Source organism: Rhinoraja longicauda, chromosome 4 (genome assembly GCF_053455715.1).
Source record: "Rhinoraja longicauda isolate Sanriku21f chromosome 4, sRhiLon1.1, whole genome shotgun sequence".
NCBI lineage: Eukaryota > Metazoa > Chordata > Chondrichthyes > Rajiformes > Arhynchobatidae > Rhinoraja > Rhinoraja longicauda.
In genome coordinates, this window is record NC_135956.1 from 66,477,672 (window position 1) to 66,498,277 (window position 20,606).

General features: G+C 44.7%; 1 protein-coding gene across 3 annotated transcripts in view; it reads left to right on the forward strand.

Annotated features, from left to right (window-relative positions):
- LOC144592810 (TPR and ankyrin repeat-containing protein 1-like) overlaps window positions 1-20,606 on the forward strand; it is an 86,009-nt gene that overhangs the window by 42,451 nt on the left and 22,952 nt on the right. For all 3 annotated transcript variants that reach the window (XM_078397919.1, XM_078397921.1, XM_078397920.1), the window contains 4 exons: window positions 3,169-6,003; window positions 8,289-8,488; window positions 13,340-13,477; window positions 14,267-14,407. In XM_078397919.1, the coding sequence (XP_078254045.1) occupies window positions 3,169-6,003; window positions 8,289-8,488; window positions 13,340-13,477; window positions 14,267-14,407 (3,314 nt within the window). The remainder of the gene's footprint in view (window positions 1-3,168; window positions 6,004-8,288; window positions 8,489-13,339; window positions 13,478-14,266; window positions 14,408-20,606) is intronic.

Genomic DNA, 20,606 nt, shown 5'->3' on the forward strand with positions numbered 1-20,606 from the left:
GGGGGGAAGAGATTTAATAGGGGCAATGTTTTCACATAGAGGGTGATGGGTAAATGGAATGAGCTGCCAGAGAATATAGTTGAGGCAGGTACTGTAACAATATTTAAAATACAAGTTCAATATTTAAACAATATTTAAAATAAAAGACAAGTTCATGGGCGGGAACTGTTTAGAGCCAGGTGGGACCAGCATAGATGGGGCATAAATTATTCGTGCTAAAAGGGCCTTCATTGCATATGGTCTAAAAATAATCCATAAACCCAATAAAGTTTTTGATTTTGCCAACCAGCCCCGCAACATAATGGTCTTTTTGAGAACATTTCCAAAACTTTCAGAAACATAGAAAATGAAGGCAAAAACCCAAAGAAGTCAAAGTCTTAATTTTTTTTTAAAGCCCTAAAATATTTGCTTATCTAGAACAGTACAACACAGAAACGGGCCTTTTGGACCAAGATATTCCCCATATTTATGTATTGTAGGAGGGAATTTTGTGCTACACCCGTACCCTATATTTGGATTTACTTAGATAGGCACAAACACAAAATAAAACAGCTTGTAGATCAGTGGTGAGTCTATCTAACAAGTCAGTTTATTGAAGGCCTTAACAGTGCAGTAAACACAGAGAGAACCTGATGTGAATCAAAGATTCACTGTACCTACAGCATTTTATATTCTCATGACACAATGGTTACTTACGGCTCTGAAGTAAGTCATCATTGAACAATGTCTGTAACCTTTTATCTTTGTCTTTCTTCAGAATTATCTCCAACCCCATACTTCCTGTTACCTCAAATGTCTCCCATAGAAACCATAGATGTTAATTTCCCTGCAAGGAGAATTGGTGGATTCTACTTATCAAAAAGCCCACTCGTTAACCTCAGAGAGACAAACACAGCTATAATCTCAGGGTCGCAATGGATGAGAACCTAAACAGAACTGCGAACAACTATTCCCCTCAATAGATAAGGAAACCTGCTGTTCAGCAGAATGTATTATTTTTATTACTTTTAACTATTTACAACCCATAATGCTTACTTTATCTAAGTGTCGTGCCGTGAATATTAAATGCATTCACACATCTATTTATTACCCTCCCAATATCCTATGTTGGCCACTTTTCCCATCATGCTTCCCCAGTATGTGAGCTCAAGGGTTAAACACACTATAACCTACTCATCTTCCATATGATTTCCGACAATTTGTACCTGTCTAAAAGCCCTTTAAACCGCACTATCCTAACTGCTTCCACTTCTACCCCTGGCAGTGTGTTCAACTCACCAGCCATTCACTTGTAAATTAAAACATTCCCCACACATCTTTAAACCTGACAGCTACACCCCCTAGTATTTGCTATTTCAAACTGGGAAAAATGTTCTGACTGCCTACCCTTTATATGCCTCTCATAACTTTATAAACTTCCACAATATCTCCCCTCACCTTCTGAAACTCCAGAGAAAACAAACCAAGTCTTTGATTGACTGATTGAAAGATACAGTATGGAAACAGGTCCTTTAGCCCATCGAGTCCACGCTGACTTTCATTCACCAGTTTCCACTAGTTGTATGTTATCCCACTTCAGCATTCACTCCATTCACACTGGGGGCATTTACAGAGACCAATAAACCTGCAAACCCACATGTCTTTGGCATGTGGGAGAAAACCAGGTCAGAAACCCATGCCGTCATGGGGAGAACGTACAAACTCCGTACTGACAGCACCCATAGTCAGGGTCGAATCTGGGTCTCAAGCTGCAAGGCAGCAACTCTACCATTGCCCTCTGTGTTACATTCCATCAACAATTCCTTGGCCCAACCGATCAAGATCCTGCTGCAAAATTTGATTACCCTCTGAACTATCTACAATACCACCCACTTCTGTGTCATCTGTAAACTTGCTAATCATGCCTTGTACGTTCTCATCCAACTCATTGATATAGATGACAAACAGCAATGGGCCCAGCTCCTAACTCTGAGGTACTTCACTTGTCACAGGCCTCCAGTCCGAATAGCAACCTTCCACCGTCACCCTCTGCTTCATTCCATGAAGCCAATTTTCTAACCAGTCAGATATCTGCTAGGATCCTGTGTGCTAACCTTCTAGAGCAGCCTACCATGTGGAACCTTGTCAAATGGGTCCTTTCTTGCAGCCTACCAACTGAATGGATCGGGGCCCCTTGATTGAGTATGGTGTCTGCCCATGCAAGGACAACGAGCCATGGCTTATATAGCTTGAGCACGCGTGGCTTGGTCAATGAGTGGCTTATTGTGCCACTGTGCACTGGTCCTCAGCCGGCAGGTTGCGTAGATAGTGCTCCATCACAACATGGTCCACCACCTCCAGTGTATGTCAGTGGGGTTGGAACCAGTAAGTGGCGAGTCTCCTTAGTTGGGCCATCTCAGCTCGGGGAGGTTTGTTGCTGTAGTATGTCCACTCGAGAAACTACTGTACCACAACCACAGGGGAGAGGCCAGGCTGTGCACTTGAGTGGCCTGTGCGCTGTTCCAGGGAGACTCACTGTTGTTCAATGCTCAATTCCAGGCAGTCTTCCTCTCTCTTCCCCGCTCACTCCCTTTTTCTCTTCATTTTCTCTCTCCCCCTCACACCCCTCTATCTCACACTCGTTCTCCCTCTTCCCCCCACTCTCTCTCTCTTTTGTTCTCTTCCCCGCTCTCTGTCTCTGTTTCCTCTCCCCCCCCCCCCCCCCCCCTTGGTTTATAAGGACGGGCTGACAAGGTGCAGATGAGATGATCCAAGGGCAGCTAATTGGACACCGCTTTTTCTCCGTGTCCAGACCTCTGTTCCAGATGCTGGCCGGTGTTTTCAGCAGCTAGGCACTCTTTGTGGTGCTTCTCCTGGCCTCTGTGCCCGTGTCGAGGATCCAAGTGGCCCTTAGTGGGGATGCATCATCACACCATGAAGATGCAGGCTGGGAAATATGGGATAGTGATGAGGAAATCTAACAATTTCATTGTCAACTCTCTACAAAATCTATGCCAAGAATAAGAGTACAAAGCAAGAGTAGGAGAGTACACTTAGGCCAGATATCTTGCAATGAAAACTATGGTGTACGGTTAGCGGGGAAAGCATTCAAGCCTATAATCAGTATGTAAGATTTCTTGGATGTCAAGTTAACTGTAAAGTGGTTTTGATTTTCTGTTCTGTTTGCAGATGAATTTGGCTTGCACATATTGAAATATCTGTTAGAGAAGTACTTCTCCGAGGAAACTAGCTTTCCGTACCTTAATACCAACTCTCAGGATCAGGATGGAAATACAGTGCTGCATATCATATTCCAGAAGCCCTTTTCAAAGAATCATGAAGAAATAATGGATCTGATAACCAAGTTTGAAATCAACGATAGGGTGAAAAACAAGGAAGGAAAACAGTTTTCTTACAAAATAAAAAAAGACGACCCACGGTTCATCTTGTGGAATAAAGTGAAATTACGTAACCGAAGGAAGAGAGAGCAAATTGACCAGAGCCAGAAGTCACGGACATCAAAGGGCATGAAAAATGTAATGAACAGAAAGTGGCCCCTTCAGCAGACAATGGAGATGTCAAATGTTCCATTTTCTGAAATGTGTAATCTTAATGATGCCAATCCTCCAGCAGAATTAGTAGGACTTTCACTCAAGTCAATAAGTGAAGAACACATTGTTTTGACTGCACAAGAAATCCTGATGAATGAAATTGCAATATTGATTCAAAAACTCAATGTAATTGAGGCTCCGACTGAAGAAAGTCCTTTAAACATGACTCTATCTGACAGCCAGCTCAAAAACGCAACTCCGCCTTTACAGGCAAAGTCTGAAGTTCTCAAAACAAATTGTTTCCACAATACTGATAATGTTGAAGCAGTAATGTTGAATGGGACAGGTGATGGCATGCAGCAAAACAGGATACCTGAAGAAGTGACTGATTTACAGGACCTGGACTTTGACAATATGACATGGGAGATTGAATGTACGTCAGACGTGTTAAAGAAGCTTGGTTCCAAGGATGTACCTCAGCAAATGAAGGCCAAAACTATAACGGTGATTCAGCAACTTGGCAATGGAGAATGGACTCAAAGTCTCCAGAAACCACTCAAGCACCTGAAAAGCCCAATCAAACTTTATGAAGCTAAACTTGACAAAGGAGCAAGAATGCTATGGGAACTGGCAGTGGATTTTTCACCCCGCTGTAGTGAAAAGCCAGAGAAGATCTTTGAATCTGAGCTTTCTTCGCATTCTCAGGAGAGAGTCACAGGAAGGATATATAGTGAGATCATTCGAATCTGGGATATTATCCTGGACCACAATAAACTTGATCGAGCTATGATTGCAATTGACAGTTCTTACAGCCGTGGAGCATCCTGCAGCCTCCGGAAGAAGCTTAAAGGGATAAGCAAGGCTGTATTCACCTCAAATTTAAATGCCCAAAAGAGGATCCCATTGATTTTTATAGAATATGTCAATTGGAAGGAACTGAAAGAAAAGCTGCCTGAATACTTCCCACCTGCCAGTGCAGTGGAGACAGAATATAATATAATGAAGTTCCACAGCTTTAGCACCAATATGGCTCTTAATATCATTACTAATCTTGAGTCTAGGGTTGAATATCCTTTCAGAGTGGGAGAGTTGGAGTATGCAATAATTGACCTTGACCCCAAGCCATTGGAAGCAATCATTCTCATTGGCCGAAGTGGAACAGGAAAAACCACATGCTGTCTGTACAGACTTTGGAAAAGTTTCCAGCTCTACTGGAAGAAAGCGCAAGAGGTTGGATGCCCCCTGGTGGTGCGACAAATTTGGCATAAAACTAAATCTATGGTTGGCGATGAAAAGGAAGCAGCAGTGACTGAGAGAACAGACCAATCTGACTGTGTCATGGAGGAAGAATGTATTCACTGTGAGGATCAAAGCTGCAATTTGGATCTGAATGGACCAGCAGCTGGTATTTGTGACAGTGAACCGACAAACGATCATGAAGATAGGCCGGCAAATTCAACTGGTCCTGACAGACTCGAGCACTTGCATCAAATTTTTGTCACCAAAAATCATGTATTATGCCAGGAAGTCTTGAAAAACTTTATTGAGCTCACCAAGTCCACCAAAGCAACAAAGCATTTCAAAGCTAACCCCCCCATGTTTCATAGACTTCAGGATGTTAAAGATGAGAATTTCCCCCTATTCTTGACCTCCAAACAATTATTGTTATTGATTGATGCATCCTTGCCAGAACCATTTTTCGCTCGGAATGAAGATGGCAGTTTAAAAAGAAACATTGTGGGTTGGTCTGTTCAAGAAGAAATGACAATACCAGACTTGCGTGACGAGGATGAAGATGAGGAGTATGAAGGAGATTTTCTCGATGATGAACAATTGGTCGCAGAGGAGCACAACAAAGAATTTGATCCTCGCATCTTTATTACTTATGAAGTATTTGCACATGATATTTGGCCCAAAATGGTCAAAGGCAAACCTCAGTTCAATCCAGCTTTGGTATGGAAGGAGATCAAGTCCTTTTTAAAAGGTTCTGTTGAAGCTTTATCGAGCCCTCAAGGCTGTCTTACAGAAGAACTGTACATCAAACTGGGGAAAAAAAGAGCACCAAACTTCAATGAAGATAGAACAGAAATCTATTCCTTCTTTCACATGTACCAGCAGATAAAATCGCAGTGGAGATACTTTGATGAAGAAGATTTGCTGCTCAGCCTCACCCAGCGACTGTCCAAATTAGATGAACTTCCATGGTCTATTCACGAACTGTATGGGGATGAAATCCAGGATTTTACACAAGCTGAGCTTGCCACCCTCATGAAGTGCATCAATGATCCAAATGCCATGTTCCTTACTGGTGATACAGCTCAGAGCATAATGAAGGGCGTAGCTTTCCGCTTTAGTGACCTTCGTTCACTGTTTTACTATGCCCGCGATTCCAGTCAAGGTGATAAGAAGCAACATATTGTAAGAGTACCGAGCAGAATATATCAGCTACACCAGAACTACCGATCACATTCAGGTAATCCAAATCATTTTTGATAAATTATGAACAGTGCATGCTTTAAATCTTAGTTCCTTTTTACAAAAATAATTTAACTGATTTTGTTTTGTGCTTCTTGAACTGAAAACATCAAGTCATCTGTCGAACACCTTCCAAAACCACTTGCCATGGTGTTAAACTCTCCTCAGCATGATATTGTCGTAACGCGGATGCATTGGTGTGTCCATTGGAGTTGTACAGCACAGAAACAGGCACTTCGTCCTAACCTGTCCATGCCAAGCAAGTTGCCTACCTAAGCTAGTCCTATTTGCCCACATTTGGCCCATATCTCTCTAAATGTTTCCTCTATATGCACCTGTCTGTCTTTTAAACTTTGAAATTGTACAATTGTACCACTCCTAATGATGCTACTATGGAGGAACAGCACCTCATATTTCGCTTGGGTAGCTTACACCCCAGCGGTATGAACATTGACTCCTCTAATTTCAAATAGCCCTTGCTTTCCCTCCCCCTTCCCAGTTCTCCCACCAGTCTTACTGTCTCCGACTACATTCTATCTCCCGGCCACTCCCCTGACATCATGCTGAAGAAGGGTGTCGACTGGAAACGTCACCCATCCCTTCTCCCCAGAGATACTGCCTGTCCCTCTGGGTTTCTCCAGCATTTTGTGTCCTCCCACTTCTACACTTCCTTTGACATCATTCCAAACAGCCATGATCTTTTGTGTGGAAACATTGCCCCTCTGGTTCATTTTAAATCTTTCCCCTCTCACCTTAAATTTGTACTCTCAAGTTTTAGACTCTCCTATCCCTGGGAACAAGAGTATTTGCTCCTCTGTTTTTACTGTGGAGAAAGACAGGAGCACTGAGGAAATTGGGGCAGTCAATGGAGGTGTCTTGAGTGTAGTCAGTTTTACAGTCGAAGGGGTGCTGAAGGTCCTGACACGTATGTAGGTAGACAAATCTCCCGGGCCGGATCAGATATATCCGAGGATACTGTGTGAAACTAGAGAAGAAATTGCAGGAGCCCTGGCTGAAATTTATGAGTCGTCATTAAATACAGGCGGAGTGCCGGAACACTGGAGGGTGGCAAATTCTCACTTTATACAAGGCAGATCGTATCTCACTAACTTGAGCATCTTTTTAGAGGAGGTGACGAAGGAGATCAATGAAAGCAGGGTGGTGTAGGTTGTCTACATGGATTTTGGTAAGGCACTTCATGGTGGTTTGTCAACCATTTGAGTTCTGCAAGATTTTGTGCTGGATCCTCTGTTGATTGTGATTTAGGGATCTGTGTGGGGACCTCTGATTGTGATATTTATCAATAACTTGGATATAACTGTACATATTTTAGTTAGTAAGTTTTCAGATGACACCAAGGTTGCTGAGGTTGGGGACAGTGAGGAATGCTGTCAAAGAATGCAGGATATAGTTCAACGACTGAATTGGGCAGAGAGATGGCAGATGGCATTTAATCGGAGTATGTGTGAAAGATTGCACTTTGGAAGGTGTACAGGCAATGGCAAGACCCTTAACAGCATTGATGTGTCAAGCGATCTTGGGGTCGAGATCCATAGCTCCCTGAAAATTGCAACCCAAACAGATAGTGGTAAAGAAGGCATATTGTACGCTTGCCTTCATTGGACGGGGCATTGAATATAAGAGTAACAAAGTCACGATGCTGCTCTAAGATTTCGGTTTCACCAGAAGATGGTTGCCCCATTACAGGAAGAATGTGGAGTCTTTGGAATGTACCAATGGTTTCTTTGTTACCACGTGTACCAAGGTACAGTGAGATTCTGGATTTACTACAATGCTGCCTGAATTAGGGGGTATTATCTACGAGGAAAGGTTGGGCAAACTTGATTGTTTTCTCTGGAACACTGGAGGTTGAGGGGCGACCAGATAGAAGTCTATAAATCATGATTTTACTTTGATAGATAGTCAGAACTGTTCTCCCAGGGTGGAAATATCAAAGACTAGAGTGCATAGCATTCAGGCAAGAGGGGCAAATTTTAAAGGAGGTATGCATGGTAAGTCTTTTTATACAAGAGGATGTGGGTACCTGGAATGTGATGTGGGGGTGGAGGCAGATGTGATGGTGGCATTTAAGAAACTGAGATAATCGCAGGAATATGCAGGAAATGGAGGAATATGGATCACGTGCAGACAGATGAGACGAGTATCACGTTTGGCACAGATATACTGTGTGCCAAAGGGGTCTGTTGCTGTGCTTTCTACATTCTAAACGTGTGTAGATTTTTGTGTACTTTACATTGATTCATGTTCCTTGGGCATATTTAGGAATTTTGAATTTGGCTTCGGGTGTGGTGGATCTTCTCCAATACTATTTTCCGGAGTCCTTTGATCGTTTGCCGAGAGACACGAGCCTCTTTGGTGGGCCAAAGCCATCGCTCCTGGAGTCCTGCAGTGTCAGTGATTTGGCTATATTGCTCCGAGGAAATAAACGGAAATCCCAACCAATAGAATTTGGTGCGCACCAGGTATGCACTTAAATCTAATGCCAGCATGGATTCATTCTGAGTGTTCTGTGAGGAAATTGAAAAATCATATAGTTTGCCCATGTATGGATATAATGACTGGTTTTATAATTGGAAAATACATATTGGGAAATTGAAGAACATAATTCTCACCACAAATGGTACTGCACGTTTGTGCCTTCTATATTCATGCCACAGAATGGGGAAAAAAAATTGAAAAGTGGGCAGCACAGTGGTGCAGCGGTAGAGTTCTTGCCTTACAGCGCCAGATACCCCTGTTTGATCCTGACCATGGGTGCTGTCTGTACCGAGTTTGTACGTTCTCCCTGTGACTGCGTGGGTTTTCTCCGGTTTGTCCCCAGTGTGCTAGTGTGCGGGGGGGTGATTGCGGGTTGGCGTGGACTCGATTAGCCGAAGGACCTGTTTCTGCATTGTATCTCTAAAGTGTAATTGCTCTCTCCTAATTAGATTGCTAATAGCAATAGATGCCGAGTATCTGTTCTAACAATTAGCTTGAAATGTAATTGTCTCGTGCTGCGTTTTTATTTTCAGCGCCATGCAGTTGAAAATCAGTTGAACCAGCATATTATTTCTGGGTCAAATCACATCAGTCTGGAAATTCATTCGAACGCTTCTGGTCATGAGTTACCTTATAGACAATAGGTGCAGGAGGAGGCCATTCGGCCCTTCGAGCCAGCACCGCCATTCAATCTGATCATGGCTGATCATTCTCAATCAGTACCCTGTTCTTGCCTTCTCCCCATTACCCCGGACTCTGCTATCCTTAAGAGCTCTATCCAGCTCTCTCTTAAATGCATTCAGAGAATTGGCCTCCACTGCCTTCTGAGGCAGAGAATTCCACAGATTCACAACCTTTGCGACTGTAATGCAGTTTTTAGGGACATACTTTACGTTTGTTCTTTGTTCAATGCTGTATTGTCTCAAGTGACCTGGGAGCCCCAGTGTAGACAATAGACAATAGACAATAGACAATAGGTGCAGGAGTAGGCCATTCAGCCCTTCGAGCCAGCTGCGCCATTCAATGCGATCATGGCTGATCACTCTCAATCAGTACCCCGTTCCTGCCTTCTCCCCATACCCCCTCACTCCGCTATCCTTAAGAGCTCTATCCAGCTCTCTCTTGAAAGCATCCAACGAACTGGCCTCCACTGCCTTCTGAGGCAGAGAATTCCACACCTTCACCACTCTCTGACTGAAAAAGTTCTTCCTCATCTCCGTTCTAAATGTCCTACCCCTTATTCTTAAACTGTGGCCCCTTGTTCTGGACTCCCCCAACATTGGGAACATGTTTCCTGCCTCTAATGTGTCCAATCCCCTAATTATCTTGTATGTTTCAATAAGATCCCCCCTCATCCTTCTAAATTCCAGTGTATACAAGCCCAATCGCTCCAGCCTTTCAACATACGACAGTCCCGCCATTCCGGGAATTAACCTAGTGAACCTGTAGCACAGTGGCACAGCTGTAGAGTTGCTGCCTTCGAGGTCCAGAGATCCGGACCTCGGGTGGGGTTTGTACAGAGTTTGACATTCTCTCTTGACGATTGAACTGGTGTTCGGGTGATCACTGGCTGGTGCAGACTCGGTGGGCTGAAGGCCCCATTTCCATGCTGTGAATGGCAAGACTCCCTATATTGTGTGAATGGACAAATGGAAAGGAAAGCCATTGCATTTCCTGCATTTGAATGGGAAATTGCGTAAGAAGGAAGAGGAGAGAAGGGGAAGGGTTATTTGAAATGCTGATAGGGAGGGAAGGGGAAAATGTACCGTGAAAGAACCAGCATGTACAGAAACTGTACATACAACCCCAGGATTTAATTCCGTGTGAAATTCAGTGTTTAATTCTGCTGGGAACCGCCATACACCTCTCGACGTCCTCGACGATAATCCTCAACACTGGTGCTCCACAAGGATGTGTTCTCAGCCCCCTTCTTTACTCCTTGTACACCCAGGACTGTGCAGACAAATAGAAATCAAATTCAATTTCCAAATTCAATGTCGGACATTAAATAATGATGAGACAGAGTACCGGAAAGAGATTGAGAACCTTGTGACCTGGTGTTGAGACAACAACATTTCTCTCAATGTCAGCAAGACAAAGGAGATAGTGATTGACTTCAGGACGCCAAGCAGTACATTGACGACGCCAAAGTAGTACACAGCGAATTTTCAGAAAACTCTGCTTTAAGTGTCGAATAGATCAGGAGGACACATTATTGGCAACAATGCTGAATACAAGATTCAACTGTCAGCTCCTTATGCCAGTTTACCCACTAAACAAAAATCAGATTCATTTCTGGCCAAGAATTTGAAAGCTTCAAATTCCTAGGAGTAAATATCACTCGTGAAGATGATTATCAACAATTGCAGCAGGATCTTGTCAGACGAACAAATGGACCGAGGGATGGCTTGAGTCACCCTTTCCAATACCACCATATCTTTCCTGTAAGGGTGTTACCAGAATTGCACGCAATACTCCAAATGCATCCAAACCAAAGTCCTAATAAAGCTAATGTGACTTCATGACTCTTGTATGCATTGCCCTAACCAGTGATGGCAAGCATACCATTTGCGTTCTTTACCACTCTACATGTTGCCATTCTCAGGGAGTTATGGACATGGACCCCAAGAACCCTTCGTACAACAATGCTGTTAAGGGTCATGCCATTTATTGTATATTTTCCCTGTACAAGTACGTATATAGTTACCCGAAAGGGGCATCACAGGTTGATGGGGAGGTGAAGAAGGCTTTTGGCACACTGGCATTCCTCAGTCAGGAAATAGAGTGCAGAGGTTGGGACATTGCGATACAATTGTACAAGGCATTGATGAGGCTATACTTATAGTATCGTGTTCAGTTTTGGTCACCCTGCTGCAGGAAAGGTGTCATTGGGCTGGGAAGAATAACAAGGTGCCCCTGGGACTCAAAGACCTGAGTAATAGGGAGAGATTGGGCAGGAAATATTTTATCTCTTGGAGCCACATTAACACTATCCTACACACACTAGGGACAATTTTTACATATTACCCAGTCAATTAACCTACATACCTGTACGTCTTTGGAGTGTGGGAGGAAACTGAAGATCTTGGAGAAAACCCACGCAGATCACGGGGAGAACGTACAAACTCCATACAGACGGCGCCCATAGTCAGGATCGAACCCGAATCTCCGGCGCTGCATTCGCTGTAAGGCAGCAACTCTACCGTTGCGCCACCGTGCCGTAACATGGTGTCAGGACACCTACCTCTACCTCAATGACAGCAAGATAAAGGAGCTAGTTATTGAATTCTGAAAGCCAGGTGGAGTACATGCCCCAGTCAGTATCAGTGGTGCTGCAGTGGAGATGGTCAGGAGCTTCAAGTTCCTTGGCATAAATATCAACGGCAATTAGTCCTGGACCAACCACATTGAAGCAACAGCTGACAAAGCACACCAACACCTCTACTTCCCCAGAAGATTAAGGAAGTTTTGGCAATCCTCCAACGACTGACCAATTGCTAAAGATGCACCAGAGAAAGCAACCTATTGTGACACACAACCACTTGGTTTGGCAACAGTTCTGCCCAAGCTGCAAGACATTGCAAAGGATTGTGGATGCAGCCCAGTCTGACAGACCAGCCTCCCACCGTCGACTCCATCTATACTGCATGCTGCCTCGGGGAAAACAATAAACATAATCAAAGACCTTTTCCATCCCGGTTATTCCCTCTTTCCCCCCCCCTCTCCCATCGGGCAGAAGATATGAAAGCACCTGTCACCAGATTCAGGGGCAGCTTCTTCCCCACTATTATCAAGACTACTGAACAATCCATCCATAGGATAATGTGTTGTTCCGACCTACCTCATTGCAGACCTTCAACTATTTCGTTGTAGCTGTAACACTGTAGCGCAGCGGTAGAGTTGCTGCTTTACAGCGAATGCAGCGCCGGAGACTCAGGTTCGATCCTGACTACGGGTGCTGCACTGTAAGGAGTTTGTACGTTCTCCCCGTGACCTGCGTGGGTTTTCTCCGAGATCTTCGGTTTCCTCCCACACTCCAAAGACGTACAGGTATGTAGGTTAATTGGCTGGGTAAATGTAAATGTAAAAATTGTCCCTAGTGGGTGTAGGATAGTGTTAATGTACGGGGATCGCTGGGCGGCACGGACTTGGTGGGCCGAAAAGGCCTGTTTCCGGCTGTATTTATATGATATGATATGATAACACTACGTGTATTCTGCACTCTGGTACATTTTTGTTTGCACTACCTGTTGTACTTGTGTATGGGTTGATTGCACTCTTGAATACTATGGATAGCACACAAATAAAGCATTTCAATGTATCTTGGTGTACATGACAATAATGTACCAATACCAATTAAATTTGCAAATCATGAGAGAGAGACCACTTGCAGTATTCCGAATCCAAATGTAGATTCTACCTCGATGCTTTGAAGCACAGAGTCTTCAAAGAATGAAGGCTATTTATTTAGTACTATTACCTCTGTCATATGTCCCGCCCCCAATAGACAATAGGTGCAGGAGTAGGCCATTCGGCCCTTCGAGCCAGCACCACCATTCAATGTGATCATGGCTGATCATTCTCAATCAGTACCCCGTTCCTGCCTTCTCCCCATACCCCTTGACTCCGCTATCGTTACGAGCTCTATCTAGCTCTCTCTTGAATGCATTCAGAGAATTGACCTCCACTGCCTTCTGAGGCAGAGAATACCACAGATCTAGTAAGGGAGGTGTGAAATATGATCAGTACAGAGGCTGTAACCATAAAAGTTGTTATCATATTTGCACTCAGACTTGCTGTTCTTGTTTTAATTTTTTTTAATCAATATCTTGCAGGTTATTTTGGTTGTGAACGAATTGGCCAAGGACACAATCCCAGAAGAGCTTAATCTTGCCCTTGTCCTGACCATATATGAAGCCAAAGGTTTGGAATTTGACGATGTCCTCCTCTATAATTTCTTCACTGATTCTGAGGTAAGAGCGAAGCATTTATTTGGATAATGGCCATTGCTGTTTTCCCTCCGGTTTACAAATCTCCCTATACCTAGTTAGCTATTTAATTTAAGCATATTGCATGGAAACAGGCCATTTGGCCCACAGAGTCTATGCCGACCAACAATCGCCCATACACTAGTTCTGCACAATGTCCCTTTCCCCCCCCCCCAAACCCCACCTTCTCTGGAGTCGCCGACATACTCCACCTTGGAAGGGGAGGGAGCCCCATGGTGACCGAGTGTATCTTGTTGTTGGCAGTGGCCTTTCATGTACTTTTTACCAAGGTCTTGTATAACTGCAACATGGCCTCCCAACTTCTATACTCAATACTCTGACTGATGGAGGCCATGGGTAGTATTAATGTGCGGGGATCGCTGGTCAGTGCGGACTCTGTGGGCCGAAGGGCCTGTTTCCGCTCTATCTCTAAATCTAAAACCCAGTTTTCTATCCATTCAGCTATCTCTCCTTGGATCCCATGCAATCTAACCTTCCAGAGCAGCCCACCATGTGGAACCTGTCGAATGCTCTGCTGAAGCCCTTATACAGTACGCAACATTTACAGCTCTGCCCTCATCAACCTTTTTGGTCACATCTTCAAAAAACTCCATCAGATTTGTGAGACATGACCTCCCACGTAGGGCCTCTATCTGTATCTGTATTGTATCTAGACTAAACTAAACACGGCCCTATGCCCATTGCCCCCTACCTTAAGAACAGTGCCTGAGGAGTATACCAAATATATAATGATTATTTTGCTCATCTCTGCAGGCTGATAAGGAATGGCGGGTCATCTCTTCCTTTCAACCATCACTTCAGTTAAAAGACAACCAGAAAGTCTTACTGGAGCAACCTCTGGACGATATTATTCCTCAAATCAGACCCCTTGAGTTCAATTCAGATCGGCACAAGGTAAAACTGTGTAATATTTTATGAAATATTAATAAGATGATCCAAACTACCATGGATGTGTGGGTACTGTTGGGTATTGTTGCATGCCATTTCAATCTGAGCTAGTTGCTGCTGAAGCTGTAGGACTATCTTTTGCCTTGGACTATTTCATTACTGAGGCATTGTCACGGTCATTAAGTGGAGGGTCTAGTTCTCATTTGTTCATTTTTTTGTGTCACCAATTGCTGGACCAAATTGGCATTCAAAGGAAAATCCTGACTTTTTTCAGGTAATAAAGTGCAGTATGTTGCAAGACACAATATGGCATCCAATAGCAGACCATGATCATATTGATATTTGCTAATATTGCCCAAGGGAATCCATCCCTATTCATAGAAGACGGAGTGTTGTGGTGGAAGGTAGATATTCCGGCTGGAGGTGAGTGACCAGTGGATCTGTAGCCAAAACATTATGACCTGACAGATGAAGGAATAACATTGGTTATCTTGTTACAACGGCACCTGTCAAGGGGTGGGATATATTAGGCAGCAAGTGAACTGTCAGTTCTTGAAGTAGATGTGTTGGATGCAGGAGAAATGGGCAGGAGTAAAGACCTGAGCGACTTTGACAAGGGCCAAATTGTTATGGCCAGACGACTGGGTCAGAGCATCTCTGAAACGGCAAGGCTTGTGGGGTGCTCCCGGTCAGCGGTGGTGAGTACCTACTGACAGTGGTCCGAGGAGGGACAAACCACAAACCGGTGACAGGGTGCTGGGCGCCCAAGGCTCATCGATGCGCGAGGGCAATAAAACCTATCCCATCTGGTCCGAACCGACTGTGGGAGTGTGATGCTCTGGGCAATGTTCTGCTGGGAAACCCTGGGTCCGGCCATTCATGTGGACGTCAATTTGACACGTGTCACCTACCTAAACATCGTTGCAGACTAGGCACACCCTTCATGGCAATGGTATTCCCTGATGGCAGTGGCCTCTTTCAGCAGGATAATGCGCCCTGCCACATTGCACACATTGTTCGGGAATGGTTTGAGGAACATGATGAAGTGTTCACGGACTTGAAGGATTTGGTGCCAGATATCACAGGACACCTTCAGGGATCTTGTAGAGTCCATGCCTCGGCGGGTCGGCGCTGTTTTGGTGGCACACGGAGCACCAACAGCATATTAGGCAGGTGGTCATAATGTTTTGGCTGATCGGTGTGTATATGTAACATAGAAAATAGGTGCAGGAGTAGGCCATTCGGCCCTTCGAGCCAAAATGATCATGGCTGATCATCCAAAATCGGTACCCCGTTCCGGCTTTCTCCCGATATCCCTTCATTCCCTTCGCCCTAAGCTAAATGTAAATGACTTGGATGTAAATGTAGTTGGGTTGGACATCAAAATTGGAGGAGTTGCAAACAGTGAGAAATGCTGTCAGAAGAAACAGTGGGATATTGCTCAGCCTCGAATGGGCAGAGAAATGATACATGGAGTTTAACTCGAGCAAGTGTGAGGTGTTGCACTTTGGGAGGTTAAATGTAAGGGGAGAGCACACAGTTAATGGCAAGACCCTTAACCGCATTGATGTGCTGAGGGATCTTGGAGTTCAAGTCCATAGCTCACTGAAGGTGGCAGCACAACTGGAGAGGGTGGTAAAGAAGGCAATAGACAACAGGTGCAGGAGTACGCCATTCGGCCCTTCGAGCCGAATCACATTCAATGTGATCATGGCTGATCATTCTCAATCAGTACCCCGATCCTGCCTTCTCCCCATACCCCCTGACTCTGCTATCCTTAAGAGCTCTATCTAGCTCTCCCTTGAATCCATTCAGAGAATTGGCCTCCACTGCCTTCTGAGGCAGAGAATTCCACAGATTCACAACTCTGACTGAAAAAGTTTTTCCTCATCTCCGTTCTAAATGGCCTACCCCTTATTCTTAAACTGTGGCCCCTTGTTCTGGACTCCCCCAACATTGGGAACACGTTTACTGCCTCTAACGTGTTCAACCCCTTAATAATCTTATACGTTTCGATAAGATCCCCTCTCATCCTTCTAAATTCCAGTGTATGCAAGCCTAGTCGCTCCAGTCTTTCAACATATGACAGTCCCGCCATTCCGGGAATTAACCTAGTAAACCTACGCTGCACGCCCTCAATAGCAAGAATATCTTTCCTCAAATTTGGAGACCAAAACTGCACACAGTTCTCCAGGTGCGGTCTCACTAGGGCCCTGTACAACTGCAGAAGGACCTCTTTGCTCCTATACTCAACTCCTCTTGTTATGAAGGCCAACATTCCATTGGCTTTCTTCACTGCCTGCTGTACCTGCATGCTTCCTTTCAGTGACTGATGCACTAGGACACCCAGATCTCGTTGTACGTCCCCTGTTCCTAACTGTACCTTTTCCTGATCATGTACAGGCAGATGAGATCAGTTTAACTTGGCTTTATGTTTGGCACAATCATTGTGGGCTGAAGGGCCTGTGCTGTACTGTTCAATGTATCCCTGTGATCCTATCCCATTGACTTGAATAGTGATTCCCAACCTGGATAATACGAAGAAGAAGAAATTGTTGTTAATTATTATCCATTTTACTTAATTTTGATTTCAAGTACTTTATTAATTTTTCCCATGGAGATATAAAGCACGGGAATATTCTCTTCAATCTACCATATACATGTCAGCCCTCATTTACTGGCTTTCTTTGTCATGGAGTTCAAATGCTCATCTAAATACTACCTATTGGTCACCTGATGAGGCCTCCTTTACATCGGATAAACTAAGGGTAGACTAGGCAAATATTGTACTAAACACTTGCAGCTGGCCTTGGAGACTGAGTGTGTCTTCTGGTAGCTAACTATTTTAATTATTCTTCCCATTCTTCCTAATCTTCCCAACCTTCCTGTTCTCAGTCGCCCCCATTACCAGAGTGAGGCCAACAACCCAGCAGTATGGAATTTGATTTCTTTAACTTCAAGTAACTTGCTTTCCCTCTATCTCTGTCCCTCCCCCACTCTAGTTCTCAGACTGGTTTCACTGTCCTCCTGATTAACCAACAATGGACCATTGTACGTTTCCTTGATCATTGCTGCCCAAGGGAAACATCAGGTGCTGTTCCTGCAATTTGTGTTTTGCCTCACTCTGACAGTGGAGGAGGTCCAGGACAGAAAGGTCAGAATGGGAGGGGGAGTTAAAGTGTTTAGCAACCGGGAGATTGCGTAGGCCCAGGTGGGCTGAGCGAAGGTGTTCAACGAAACGATCGCCCAGTCCGCACTTGGTTTTGCCGATATACACCGATCAGCCAAAATATTATGACCACCTGCCTGATATGCTGTTGGTCCTCCGTGTGCCACTAAAACAGCGCCGACCCGCTGAGGCATGGACTCTACAATACCCCTGAAGGTGTCCTGTGGTATCTGGCAACAAAACATTAGCAGCAGATCCTACAAGTCGTGTAAGTTGCGAGGTGGAGCCGCCGTGGATCGGACTTGTCGATCCAGCACATCCCACAGATGCTCAATCAGATTGAGATCTTGAGAATTTGGAGGCCAGGGCAACACCGTGAACACTTCATCATGTTCCTCAAACCATTCCCGAACAATGTGTGCAGTGTGGCAAGGCGCATTATTCTGCTGAAAGAGGCCACTGCCATCCGGGAATACCATTACCATGAAGGGGTGTACCTGGTCTGCAGTGATGTTTAGGTAGGTGACACGTGTCAAATTGATGTCCACATGAATGGCCGGACCCAGGGTTTCCCAGCAGAACATTGCTCAGAGCATCACACTCCCTCCACCGGCTTGTCGTTTTCCCACAGTTGGTTCAGACCAGACGGAATAGCTTTTGTTGGCCTTGGGCGCCCAACACCCTGTTGCCGGTTAGTAGTTTGTCTCTCCTCGGACTACTGTCGGTAGGTACTCACCACTGCTGACCGGGAGCACCCCACAAGCCTTGCCGTTTCAGAGATGCTCTGACCCAGTCGTCTGGCCATTACAATTTGTTCTATTTAGTGAGATGACGTTACATTTCGTGGCGGCTCTGGCAGGATTTGAACTCCTATTTCTGGATCAATGACCAGCACTCTGGCTGGGATCCCAGTGAGTTAACCACTGCACTACCAAACCACTGCCATAACAATTTGGCCCTTGTCAAAGTCACTCAGGTCTTTACTCCTGCCCATTTCTCCTGCATTCAACACATCAACTTCAAGAACTGACTGTTCACTTGCTGCCGAATATATCCCACCCCTTGACAGGTGGCCCTGTAAAGGAGAAAAGGGGATTTAAGGGTTAAGGTGTATGTGACCAAATGCTACATGAGGAACTGTCACTAAATTAAATTGCATACCTCAGATGCCTGCAAGTCTATCTCTGCGTAGATGCCGGCTTGAGATTGCAGAAGGAGTGTTGTAATCTTACAAAGGACAGGAAACGGATACAAAGGAAGAGCACAGAGTAGACTGAGCCTCTTAATAATTACCATAAGGTTGAGCCCCAGGAAGATGTGTTAATGTTAATAGACTGAGCCATGTTACAATCACCCTAAAGTTGAGCACCAGGAAGATGTGTTTTATGTTAATAGACTGAATTAATGACCTCGGACAATGGCCAGTGATAGTGGGTGATGATTCATTGAACTATCCTCTTGCAAGACCACCTGTGTGGGGTGTCTGGTTCTGTTATCACTTCTAAAAACCCATTGTATTTGGTGTATACAAATGTTGCTGAAACACTGTAGGGGAGTGGGGTCTTCGAGTGACTGTAGTATGCGAGCATACAAGTTGCAGCTCTCCCACTCCCGCTGGCGTAATAAAGACTTTAATGTTTTACCACTTTATGGTATTGTTGTCTGTCTATTAGAATCGAACTTTAACAGCACTGTAACAAGATAACCAATGTTATTCACTTCACCAGTCAGTGGTCATAATGTTTTGGCTGATCGGTGTATAGGAGCCCACATATAGAACATCGGATTCAGTAGATGAGGTTGGAGGAGGTGCAAGTGAACCTCTGCCTCACCTGAGAACTGTTGGGGTCCTTGGACTGAGTCGACGGAGGAGGTATTGGGACTCAATACTGATGAAGGTCAATCTGAGCACCATACTCTAAATGCGGCCTCACTAATGTCTTGTATAACAGCAGCATGACCCCCCCCCCAACCTCTATCCTTAGTACTTTGACTGATTAAGGCCAATGTGCCGAAAACCTTTTTGACAACCCTATCTACCTGTGATGCTACTTTCATGGAACTATGCACCTGCACTTCTAGATCCCTCTGCTCTACAACTCTCCCCAGAGCCTTATCATTCAGTGAAGGTCCTGCCCTAGTTTGATTCCCAAAATGCAACACCTCGCATTTCTCTGTATTAAATTCCTCAACCATTCCTCAGCCCACTTGCCAAACTGATCAAGATCTTGCTTGTAGTTTTTGATAACTATCTACAATACCACCCGCTTTTTTTTGTCATCTGCAAACTTGTGAATTATGCCTTGTACATTCTCTTCCATGTCATTGATATAGATGGCAAACAGCAATGGGCCCAGCACCGAACCTTGGGGCACACCACTCGTCACAGGCCTCCAGTCCAAAAAGCAACCTACCAATATCACTCTTTGCTTCCTTCCATTAAGCCAATTTTCTATCCATTTAGCTATCTCTTCTTGGATCCCATGCGATCTAACATTCCAGAGCAGGCTACCATGCTGAGCCTTGTCCAATGCCTTGCTAAAATCCATGAATCATGAAAGCCATGTTCCAGGCACTCACCACCCTGTGCAAAAACCACAATTTCTGCTCATGGTGCCCCAGCTAATGAAAGTAGTTTCTAATATGCCTGCTTGTCCACTTGAACTTCCTGTGGTGCTGCTTTCAGGGTTCCTTGGGCATGGTTGCTATATTTCTCAGTACTTCGTCATGTCTTACCATTTGCTTTTTCTCAGCCTTATTAATCCTCCCTATATGCATTACGTCAAATTTTTCAGAATTAGATTCCAAGGGTGGCACAGTGGTAGAGTTACTGCCTTCTAGTGCCAGAGACCCAGGTTCGATCCTGACTACTGGTGCTGTCTGTAGGGAGTTTGTACGTTCTCCCTGTGACCACGTGGGTTTTCTCCGGGTGCTCCGGTTTCCTCACACACTCCAAACACGTACAGGTTTGTAGGTTAATTGGCTTCGGTAAAATTGCAAATTGCCCCTAGTGTGTAGGGTTGTGTTTGTATCGCT